This window comes from Centroberyx gerrardi, chromosome 5 (assembly GCF_048128805.1).
Source record: "Centroberyx gerrardi isolate f3 chromosome 5, fCenGer3.hap1.cur.20231027, whole genome shotgun sequence".
Classification (NCBI taxonomy): Eukaryota; Metazoa; Chordata; class Actinopteri; order Beryciformes; family Berycidae; genus Centroberyx; species Centroberyx gerrardi.
Genome location: NC_136001.1, coordinates 18,020,617 through 18,032,520, shown reverse-complemented (window position 1 = coordinate 18,032,520; position 11,904 = coordinate 18,020,617). Strand labels below are relative to the sequence as shown.

Genomic DNA, 11,904 nt, shown 5'->3' with positions numbered 1-11,904 from the left:
ATCCATTTTGCTCCTCAATGGGTTGGCCAATCAATCTGAAACTGCACATGGGCATTGAGCATTGGCATAGGCAGGGACTGATGAAGGTGATTTTTCCATTTTCCCAAATTTACACTGTTTATGCGCATTTTTGGCAAGCCTGCGCGGAGCATCCCCGGGTATGGACTAGTAGATGTTAAAGCCCATTTGGCCAGGATTCAGTCACTGTTGAGGATTTAGTAATTGCACAGGTGTGCCCTATTTTCTTACGGTGTGTACAGTTTGAAGGGACTTGATTTAGACATTGCCTGTCCAGTAGGCCTATTGAAATATTTTTGAGTGCTGATGACTACTTGGCTGAGCAGTCATCCAGCACACGCTACTGAATTGTCAATCTCCAAATGTTAAGTCCCTTCCCTCTGACCTCTGTTTCTTTCACTTCTGACCTTCCTCACTTGACTGAATCCTGGCTGTAGCTTGGCAGTCCAGGGCCATCTCTGGTCACTGTAGTCTTTTCCCATTATCTGATACAACAGACATCCTTTTTGAATGACATCCAATTTTAGTTTGAAGGTTTTGACTCCCAAGTGGGTTGACAGGTTGAGTTAACTGCAGTTAGGGTTATGGTTAGAGTTATGGCTATGCAACCGTTAAGGGGCAGTTAGAAACTCTTTTCTTCATGGTATCAATGAAGGGGTACATGCACTTATCGGATCCCATGAAACGATAAGTAACCACATTGGATTCCCATGGCAACAATCTGCAGGAAGAGAACAGGTACAATAGAACGTCAACTCATTGAGCAACTGTTAACTAAAAAGAGAACATTTGGTCTTGACACACGGGCTTAAGAATATAAAGGTCTGTGGATAACGTGAAGGTGTCTCTTGGTACTCACGCTCTGGTTAGGAAAGGCAGGTAGGTGAGCCGTGGGATGCACACCAATGGTTGGTCTATCAGGATGGCATTCATGGCCTGCTCTACACAGTACTGGGGCTCCAGTGGTGGAAGGAGCAGTTCCACCTCCTCCCTATCAGTGGCACCAAAGGACAAAGAGGCTGTCATTTGCAGACGTCTTTTATCTGTTGGGTCCAGCCACTCAGGACAGGACTACTCTTTACTATAGACTATTGCTGTTTGTTTACGCTAGCTAGTTCTGATGCATTGTTCTCGCAATGTGTCTCTGGGCTTCTCATTTGTTCTCATCGGCCAAATCACCAGCCATATTTTGTGGCTGGCAAGTACACTTCTGGGATCTTTATCTGTCCGCTGCATTCTTTTGTTTTTGAATCGTACTTCAGCCATTAGATATTGCATCAAACTATCATGGAGGACACAAGAATGCATATTGAGAAAGGCCTTAGGTGTATGCGTTGGGTGAGCTTTTTGGCTTGAAATGAATATGCAGACATTTTGCCATACTTTATCTATTCAGATTTCTTAATAAATTCATGATTGGCTCTAAATCAGTCCCCTCAAAACACACATTTGTCAATACACAACACATTATAGCAAATAGAAACGATGACATGTTTTTCTTTGTGTCTTCGTCTTCTGAAAGATAGAGATTACTTACTCCCATGGGAATTTTGTTGACTTACCGAATCTTGCAGCCTTCAAACATGCCTGTGTCCACAATGTAGGGACACACTAGAGTTGTCTTGACTCCATCAATCTCCTCAGCTAGCAGCTCATGGGCCATAGACTCGTGGAAGCCCACTGCTGCAAACTTACTGGCACAGTAATCCTGTCTCAGATAAAAACCACACATCAGAGCATGTTTACCATATCTTTACAAGTAGCAGATATTTATAAAACATCAGATGTGATCACAAGGACTATTCAGACTATTTGTAATAATTTAATCATTTATAGAATTTTAGCAGAGTAGTGTATGGAAGACCATAATAATAATAAAGCTGCATATCTTAATGTTCCAGTGATGTTTATACTAGTGTGGGCTCCCTGGTGTCTCCCTCCCCGGTTCACCTCCACACAAGCTGTGCTGAAGAGACCAAGGACGCTGGCGATGGTCACTATGTGTCCATGATTCTGGGCCTTCATCTGAGGGAGGAAGGCCTTCACCGTCTGACACACACAGACACACATTATGATATTACAATAACTTATGAGGCAGCAAATTGGATAGTGTTCACATGACTCGTGCCTCTTAAATGTTGCTCAGTGTGAAGGAAGCTTATGTTGCACGGGCAGTTTCCAATTAAGAGGATTGGTGTGGGAATCCCATAGTCCTTCAATGAGCTCACGGGGGGTGGGGGGTGGGGGGGTTAAGGGGATAAAGCTATTAAATACAGCTATACATTTTACACGTGTCATGCGTCACACTGCACAATAACCTGCTCTGTATAGCGGCTGATGCAGAAAGGCATGATGGTTCTCAAACGTTTTGCAATACAAAGGCTTAATTTCAACATGCCAAGTTTCAGTCAATGCCACATTGTGTTGTGCTTTAACAATCTGACACCTACAAACTCGGGCTAACTTGATGAAAACTGAAAAAAATGACTAATAATTGCACACAGGATCAAATATTTATATTTGAAAATAATATATACCATATAGTGTACTGGTTATAACCCATATTTGGCAGTCACTCCGAATAGGAGTGCTGATCTGGGAACATGGACAAGATGTATTTGACCATCTCCCTTTATGATGATCAGAAATGCAAAACCGATTGTAGATCAGCATCCAGATCCACAAGATAGTTATCAACAAGATGTTTTTCAAAGAGGTGTCTAAGTAAGATTGCACGTATAAACATCCAACATTGATATCAATTTCCAAACCCTCTAAGCCCATTGCCACCCCTCCATACATAAGCCTGCCCCATATTGACCACAGAGTTCTCACCCAGAAGAGGGCATGGCAGTTGACCTTCATGGTCCTCTCCATCAGTTCATCCGGGCAGTCTAACATGCGCTGCCCAGCCACCACGCCTGCATTGTTCACCAGCATCGTAACATCCCGGCCCAGGTCCTTTCGCACCAGGTCTGCGTTGCGGTACACATCTTCCCGGTTGGTCACATCCACCGTGTAGGTGTGTGCCTTACCCCCCATCTCACGCACCAGCTTGGCTGTCTGCTCGTTGGCACTGCTGTTGACGTCCCATAGCACCACCTCCGCCCCGTGCTTGGTGAATTCCTGAGCAAAGAGACGACCTAGGCCTCCCCCTGCTCCGGTGATCAGCACCAGCTCACCGTCTATGGGCTTGGTGCGCGGACGGAGGACAAGCCGTACAGAGTTGCGCAGGATGAAGTAAATCACGTCCAGCAGCATCATCTGGAGGTCCATTAGAAAAATCATTTTGCCCTAATATTCTGGTGATGGTCCTGATTGCAAGAAACAAATGTCTGAATGGCCTACTACTACTGTGGATTCACACCTGCTGCCCTGTGGACTGTGTGAGTGCAAAGGGTGCAGACAGCCAAGCTGGTGTTTCCCTCCTTCTGTGACCCCAGCCTCCATCCTTGGTTTATTTAAACACTAGCCTCCCAGATTAGAGGAAATACCTTGAGCTCCCAATAAGACCACTTTTGTTGTGAGCTGTGAATGTATGCATTTTCGTCATTACTTTGGAAATTCACGTGCCAGCTAAACAGCATTACATTGAGTATGATAATAAAGATTCTTGTGGTATGTGAAGGCCTTGTAGGACATAATTCAAACTTTGCTGCTCGTATACATGCATACTAATAAAATGTAATACTCATATACATGTATACTATTCTCACACATAAATATATGAAACGCGTGCACATATATATATATAATTGGTTATTGCAGGGGAACAAATTAGGATACAAAGCCTCAAGTCCTTGGCTGTACAAGTGTAAAAGTCTCCATAATAGTTCACTTCTCTTCTGTAATCATGCCATAGAAGCATGTGTGGAAGGGAGGTTATAGTTGTACTGTATATTGGTCAGTAAGTAGTTATAGTTTGTGTTTAAAGTGAGCTAAATTTGTATTTGGTTTAGTGTTCAGCTAAGGCCATGATGCAAGGATAAGGAAGCAACAGAGTGCATTTGAATATCTGTTCAGCACACCTCTCTGTTTTTCCATTACTGATTTTGTCCCAGTTGTACCCCTGGAGCACTGAGTACCATATTAAATGAGACCATAAGAAGATTATCTATATGTTAACGGTAAATCTCTGCATAGTTGCTTATGTCCCAATAAGGCTATGTGTATCACGTCCTTGTTTCGTATGTGAACACTGCCAGCCTTGTTTACTCCCAACTTCGTAATGATTTCTCTTGAATTTAGGCACATTAACAGGTAATTAATTAAGCAAGGGACATCTAAGACACAAATGTTGTCATTTTTATTATACTGAAAATATATTTTTTTAACCTGTTGGGGTGTCATATCCCATGGCAATTTTATACTATACTAAGATTCTTCAAAGTACAGCATATCTTTACTGTAGAAATGGGTCAAGGCTGTAGAGGGAGGCCAGTTTTAATACTGCAAAGAATTTTGCCTTAGATCAGTTGAGCAACACTTGGAAACAGAAGCAAAAGCGCATCAGAGTCAGTGCCTTAAGTCTACTGGTAATACCTAAATATTGGCATGCAGATCAGGAGATGTGGATCTAAGGCGGGCTTGGCACAGTTATGATTGATTGGGCGCCAGCCGGCTACACAGCCAGATATGCCCTAAAAATTATACATTTCTGATTACTATGTTGTTTACTAGTGGTGGGAAGCAATTCAACCCTGGGCAGTTCTCGTCTTCAAGTCACCATGTCTGTTGTATGCATCCAATGCATACAGAACCATATTTACTGCTACAGAATGACACTAAACTACCAGGAGATTATTGCTGTTGGATAAACTGTTGACTTTTTGCATTTTGTTTTATCAGCTAGTGTAGTGCTGGTTGGAGTGAAAACCTGTATACCCTTGATTCATGATGGCACATATTTGAGAACCACTGGACTAGACAACACTAAAGATGGAGCTTTACAATACTATGGGAATAGATGTTGTTTTTGTACATGATGATTTTGACAAGTTCAGCAGGTTTCCCTCATAAATAGACTTAGTAGGATGGGAAATGTGCCACAGTCTCCATGTATTTGTTTTCCAGTTAAGTTGAACAATTAATTGTTGACTGTCTGGAACTGTCATAGCTGAACCTTGAGTTGACCTGTTCATCTGTATGGGCTGTGGCTGTATGCATTTAGGGCTGACTGGCTGTTTACTGGAGCAGTAAATGGAGGGGGTCCCGTCTCTACAAGCTATACAACTCCCAGAATATACATGGGGGCCACAATACAGGGCCACGCATAAGGAGAAGGAGCCACTGCAGGCACGTCAATGCTTTCCTGTCTTCTCTCTTTCTCTTCCTCTCTCTCTCTCTCTCTCTCTCTCTCTCTCTCTCTCCCTCCATCTTTTCCCCCTCTCACATAAGTAAAGCATGTTAGTACAATTATTTGATGTGTGCTAGTTAGTTTATGTGTATTGGTACAATGGGTCTTTCATTCTCCACCCACAATTTCTCCTCTCTCTCTCTCTCTCTCTCTCTCACACACACACACACACACACACACACACACACACACACACACACACGTTAGTACTGGGAATCTGAGTTTGAGTGCAGGCTGGTGTACCGCTGCACTGTCCACATTGTTGTTTTTTCTGCATGAATAACCCCAGCCGTACGAGTTGCATTAATCCACTCTTTTCACATGTTCAGGCACACATGGCCAGGGAAGCTGGCTGCTTCCACCAACAGAGCTGGAGAGGAAGGGCAGTGTAAAGCAAACAGGCTATTCATTCTACCTATTAATTTTGGTGGGCCTGTAGACTCATCACACGTACTGTCTAATGTGGCTATATTACTGACATAAATAGCAAACATGGAGGCATCCTGAAACACAATGCAAAATGAGTCAATGGCTAAACAGTTTAACCAATGGGTTAAAATAAACCTAATGAAAATAGGATTAATTAAATTGGCTGAGTGTCAGAGCTTAACTTCAGACTGTGGGCCCATATAGGCATCAATTCAATTGTGAACTTGATTTCAATGAGCAGGTAAATATTTACATTGCATAGAGCCATATTTATCAATACATTGCAGAAAGACGCTAAACTACCATGAGGGTAATGCTGTTGCCCAAGTGGCTGACTTCTTGTGTAATGTGGAAGAGACAGACGAGACAACACTAAACATGGAACATTAAGAGACTGTGGGAATAGAGGCTTTTCTTTGAGCAAGGTGTTTTGGACAGGATCAGCAAGGTTTCTTAATGAATAGGGGGAGGGGGAGAAATGTATCGTATAAAATAAATCCTTGAAGTCAATAATGACTTTATATAGGCAATATTTATCTGGTCTGGTACTTGCTTAATGGGTGATCTTACACTGTCACATTAAATTTTGACTGACGGTAGGCCTGCTGCTTCTTGGTAAAATCTAAAAGTGTCCTTCATCTAGGTAAGGGTCCAGTGGAACTGTCCCTTTAAGAGATACAGCGTTGACACATGAATAACTCGCGGCCCTTCGACCTGAGTGGGTCGCAGGCAGCAGTATAGCACATAACACACAGTGACTGACCTAACTGAGCACAGATGATAGGAGCTAATGGAGAAATTTGAGAGATTTCTAATTTACTCTTTCACTGAGTAATTGCCTCTGCTCGGGGCCGGCACAGGGATTACAGCTAAATTGTTCAGAGTGCACCATACATTGTGAAGTTACGCGGGCCATCGTGATGCCAACTTGGAGGCACAGTCCTGCCACTTTGGTTTGTCTCTGTGTCGGCTTGTCACTGTTCCTCGTCGGTCCATGCGAGTCAGGGTGTCGGGAAGTGGGTCTGTGCTGCACCGGCCGCGACCCGTCATGCATCAGTGAAGGATGGAGATCTGACCGATCCTATGGCACCTGCTACTGCGACCAGGCTTGTGTCTCCACTCTGGACTGCTGTCATGATTATGAGATAGCCTGCCCAGGTAGGTTTCACGTAGTTTTCAACTAATGGACTTTGTTTATCATTTCAACAATTCAACGAAATAGCCTACTTTGAGGTTGAAATGCCTATTTAACAGTCATTTCCCCCAATTTTTATTAAATAAAATAAGAATTCACAGACAACAAGACACAACAGGAGACCAGAAAATATACTTAAAAAAAAAAAAAAAAAAAAATATATATATATATATATATATATATATATATATATATATATATATGTTAAGAGTCATTTTGAGATGCCACGGGAGGCAGGATGGCTTAAAAAGTCTGCACTAAATGGCATAGGCCCATAGTGAGCCTGTGCAGAAGGTGACAGGTTCAATCTCTGGTGATAGCTATAGTCTATCTACCTCAGTGGCCTGAAATGAAATCCTATCCTACCTGATCCAATGAAAACCTGCCAGAGCTCTGACCCCTCACATGAAATGCAGTGGGGCTATACATGGGAAATATCCAAACAGCCAGATTTCTAAATGGTCTGCCTAATATGGCTTTTATGTTCTGATGTTCTGCATTCTTAAAATTCCTACATGGCAAGTAATTCTGTAGGCAAAGAGCAACTATTAAGGGAATTCTATGATGCTGTTTTTGATTCTGCCTCAGCTGTTGTCTTTGTATCTGCTCTCTCCATAGCGGTGTCATGTGTGGTGAGTGAGTGGACACAGTGGTCGGGCTGTGCTGAGCCGTGCAGGGCCACAGTACGCAGGCGGAGCAGGACCATCCTGCAGGAGTCGCTCAACGGAGGCAAACCCTGTCCCCATCTGGAGGAGCATGCTGGCTGTGCAGAGTACCGCTCTCAGCAGCGGCACTGCCGCAAATCACTTGGTGAGAAAAATCTGCCTCATGCCCATCATTCTCTGATATTCCTTAAAAATGAAAATTCAAACTTATGAGGCCCTGTGTGGCACAATGTACAGACCATATGGTCACACGATCTGTTGTTATCATGGATGCTCCCTCTGCAGTCCCAGCTCTCATTACCACGGGTGGCTATGGCAACGCCAGGAAGAAGAGAGACATCCCTGACAGCGATGACGTTATAGGGTAATACATCCAGACAGTCCACAGAAATGTATAGCCTACTTACATTCCTTCTGCCTTTCATATATTCTTATGTTTGGTGACTGTACTCTGTGTGTGTGTTTGTCTGTGTATGCTTGTGTGTGTGTGTGTGTGTGTGTGTGTGTGTGTGTGTGTGTCAGGGTTTTGGCCATTCATTAATTGAGTTGAGAATGCATGGCAAATTCCAATTCAATTCCTGAAGCTAGAATTGGAATTGGAATGTCACCCAGCTCTAAGGAAACAGAATTGGAATTGAATTGGAATGACAGGAAACAGAATTGAATTCCATTAAATTCCATGAAATTCCACTTCTAAGAGAGGTTGTCTTGACTTGCTAAACATTATAAACCAAACACTATGAATCAAATAAAAGACAGTTAAACAAATCAAATACAGTAAATCATAATGTATGTATTACAATTACATGTTATGCATCAAATACCACCTGAAAGGTACCTTTAACATTTTATGATATTGAGTATTGATAATATACTGTATAACACTACATGTAATCTCAGATATGTGGTAAGAAAAACCCAAAAAAACATGGAATTTCACAGAATTTCATTAAATTAATTTTTTTCCCCCTTCAAATTTCAATTCCAATTCCTCAGTTGAATTGGAATTGATGAGTTTATTCATGAATTGACCCCAACCCCGGTGTGTGTGTAATAGGTACTGTGTCCAGTTCCAGTTGACCTCTCTGACTAAAGGCTGCCAGCGGAGTGTGGGCCCACACACCCAGTGGATGCAGTACCTGAGGGAGGGACACCATGTGTGTGTGGAGTGTCAGCCCCCTGCTCTCGCCACCGGGCAGAAACACTGTGCTGGAGACGGAGAGGAGGATGAGGAGGACAGGTAGGAATGGAGGCAGGAGAAGAGAAGAGAAAAGACACGCTAGGTTGGACACATGATCAATATTTAGCTCATACTGTCTTTCACGCCTTATAACCTTCTTGAAGTGGGGATCATAAGGATGTGAGAGGATGAGAGACAAAAATGTGTTAAAACAGGGCACCACTTGCTGAAACACTTTCTTTACATAGTGTTCAATGGGGTTGAAGAAGTATGTTTTTTTCACCATGGTAAAAAAGTACATGCTTTGATACAAGCAATGACATTTGACAGCTAAACATCAGCTTCACATGCATCTTGAGGCTTTAAACTGTTTGTTAAGATTTAAATTTTCCATATAGTAAATAGTAAAGATGAGTATGTGCTTGTGTTGTGAAGGAAATGTTAATAAATGAAAAAAAACCCGATAAAACAGTTCTCTTCAAAGCCTTTACCAGTGGTTCTCAGCCGTGAAATGAGCTTGGAGTTTGTTTTGCTCAAATATAGAGAAAATCAATGTTGAACAATAATATTACATTAACTTCACTAGAGTCTAATGAAATGAAAGTAACCCTTCCATTTCACCCTAAGTCACAACATCAAGGAACAATAGGTACTGAAGCTTTATATTAGCAATACCCCATGTGTAATTGTGCACTGTCTAAGAATTAAGGCAATACTTAATTATAAATTAGGTTTGTTAAGCTTACCATAAACACTATGAAAATACAAACATTCAAAATGCACCATAAACAGACACAATTACAACATTTACAGACAAATATCAATATTTACATTCAATTTTAGGAGAAAAATCACAGCTGCCAATTTTCAAATAGGGTCCAGTGTTCAGTCCTTTCCACAGTCAATTTCAACTTTGTCACCCACCCCACCACAGCTGAGTGGATTTCTTGTGTGTGAGCTTCACTGGCTGTGTCACCTAGTCTGGTGGATTTGGCCAACAAATGTCTGTCTCTGTCTTGTTGAAAGTGAATGGCAACTAGCGAATATTCTGCTTCGTTTGAGAGCACTTTAATAGCTGATTCATACTTTATTTTGGCGTTTTGTGGTGTCCACAGAACGGACAGCGTGCATGGTCTCCACAAACGTCAGGCAATTCATGGTTCTTGCAGTCAAAGCGTCTGTAAGAAGTTTGTGTGTGAGTTGAGTGTGCGTTCTGACACCATGCCACCATGGACAGTGCTAGCCAGCCAATTATCACACCACCGTCTCTGCAAAACCATCCATGTTGTTACAGAATTTTGGAGGTGCATGACTCTGTGCTCAGACCCTATGTGGTCTCTATGCACACGGTCACTCAGGCCACAAAGCATGAACTAACTAATAGGTGTTATCATGGAGCACCGGAGCGAATGATCTACCGGGGACACATGGATGATTTTGGTGTCATGGGTAGGTTGACTAACAGGCCAATCTCCCAAAAACATGGTGTACTATTCCTTTAAAGAAGACTACGACATTAGAGCTTTCCTTGAGAACTCTTTATTCCTGACGGTTGACTGTGGACTGGGTTGCCCCCTGGACTGTTTTTGTGAGTCCACCCTATTTGAAAATTGGTACTGTTGATTTCTCCCCCAACAATTGAATAATGTAAATTTCTAGATGTTGTAATAGTGTCTATGATGCATTTTGTATGTTCTTTGTATTTGGTCACTATTGTCCTTGAGTCAGTAATTTAGCATTTGAATGCTGATGCAGAAAGGTGTATTAAATCATGCTGAACTTGTACATGTTTTTTCAGTATCAAATCATGTGACGTCCTCACAAGCTATTAAAGGGATTATGGATGCGGTCTTAAACACACCTGACGAAGACCAACTCGGTGGAAATGTTGTTTGCCGCAACAAAAAACTGTTGGAGCAAAAATGTTGTGCAGACCTTCTTTCAATTTAGCAGTTTAATCCTTGTCCAGCACCAGTGAAAAAGGGGGATTACTTTGATTCAAGGAAAACCTTCCAGTATTCTCAGCAAGAGAGCTGAAACTGGACTGTAAAAGGAAACAATGCCTAATTCTATGGTCTGACCAGGTTCTCACCACATCCTCTTAATGCGATAATGACAAATGTACGATACATGTTTTTCAATCAACATTTCAGTGTACACATCTTGAAACTGGACTGTAAATGTAATCCTATGGTATTACTGTGTTCTTACCCTCTGGCTTTTCCATGCAGTAAGGGTAAACTTTATTTTCATGTTCATGCTGTAATAGGAAGTGACTATTAATTAATTCTGTGGTATTATTAACAACCAGGAGCCCTGCAGAGTGAAAATTATACCCAAAATACATCTACAGTGCATCCCTTTTGGATCTGACTGGTAATAGTGAGGGCTACCACTAGATGGCAACATTGTACAACGTCAGCTGGATATGAAGAAACATTTCATTGAATTGTGTCCCTAACTCTTTCTTCCCTCGTTCCCCTAGGAGACAGTCTCTCCAGTGGCAGGCGGTGGGGAACCCTCGATGCAGGGGGGTGTGGAGACGAGTGGGGAGACTGGAGGCCTGCTCCTGCCCTACTGCCCACAGCTTCCTCTTCATCTGACCTGCTGCTTTCTTCTCTTAGCCAGCCTCCTGTACATATCCACACAGACTCATGTATGAAGAAATATCTACTAGTATATCTACAAATACTGGTCTGTAGTCACAAAGCCTCTCATGGTAGAGAGCGCCGATCAATCATCATCTTTTTGATCATAATGAATACGGTCAAAGGCGCCTGATCTGTGACTCCAGATCAATGCGGTTTCTTGTTAAGTCTTGATGAATATGGCTGTATGCCTCCAGTCATGTTTGCCAACATAATGCTGTAATGGCTCCGTTTTGTAATTTTGTGATAGTTGCTAGAAAATATCTGATTTCTTACTCAGAATGTAAAAAATCTGCTGTACCTCTCAAAACAAACTTTAATACTATATATTTGTGCCTCAACACATTTTGGGTTTACATCAAAAGCCTTGAATTAATACTTAAATGACAGACAGCAATCAATAATCAAAATGT

At 42.1% G+C, this 11,904-nt stretch overlaps 2 protein-coding genes across 2 annotated transcripts; one reads left to right on the top strand and one right to left on the bottom strand.

Moving 5' to 3' along the window:
* Nucleotides 1-618: 618 nt before the first annotated feature.
* On the bottom strand, nucleotides 619-3,306 carry rdh20 (retinol dehydrogenase 20). The gene is made up of 5 exons (XM_071895238.2): nucleotides 2,854-3,306; nucleotides 1,969-2,067; nucleotides 1,581-1,726; nucleotides 878-1,009; nucleotides 619-739 (listed from the first exon to the last, which is right to left on the bottom strand). Exons 1-5 carry the CDS (start codon nucleotides 3,304-3,306, stop codon nucleotides 619-621), a joined length of 951 nt encoding a protein of 316 aa, XP_071751339.2.
* A 3,417-nt stretch (nucleotides 3,307-6,723) lies between these two features.
* LOC139908533 (somatomedin-B and thrombospondin type-1 domain-containing protein) lies at nucleotides 6,724-11,446 on the top strand. The gene is made up of 5 exons (XM_071895259.1): nucleotides 6,724-6,961; nucleotides 7,617-7,808; nucleotides 7,949-8,027; nucleotides 8,721-8,903; nucleotides 11,329-11,446. The coding sequence occupies exons 1-5, from the start codon at nucleotides 6,724-6,726 to the stop codon at nucleotides 11,444-11,446; spliced, it is 810 nt and encodes a 269-aa protein (XP_071751360.1).
* Nucleotides 11,447-11,904: the final 458 nt, after the last annotated feature.

Coding starts and splice junctions, on each gene's coding strand:
- rdh20 (XM_071895238.2), bottom strand. CDS start 3,306: ATGATTTTTCTAATGGACCTCCAGATGATGCTGCTGGACGTGATTTAC. Junction 2,068..2,853: donor ACTGCCATGCCCTCTTCTGG/GTGAGAACTCTG, acceptor TGTGTGTGTCAG/ACGGTGAAGGCCTTCCTCCC. Junction 1,010..1,580: donor TTTGAAGGCTGCAAGATTCG/GTAAGTCAACAA, acceptor TGCCACTGATAG/GGAGGAGGTGGAACTGCTCC.
- LOC139908533 (XM_071895259.1), top strand. CDS start 6,724: ATGCCAACTTGGAGGCACAGTCCTGCCACTTTGGTTTGTCTCTGTGTC. Junction 6,962..7,616: donor TTATGAGATAGCCTGCCCAG/GTAGGTTTCACG, acceptor CTCTCTCCATAG/CGGTGTCATGTGTGGTGAGT. Junction 8,904..11,328: donor GAGGAGGATGAGGAGGACAG/GTAGGAATGGAG, acceptor TCGTTCCCCTAG/GAGACAGTCTCTCCAGTGGC.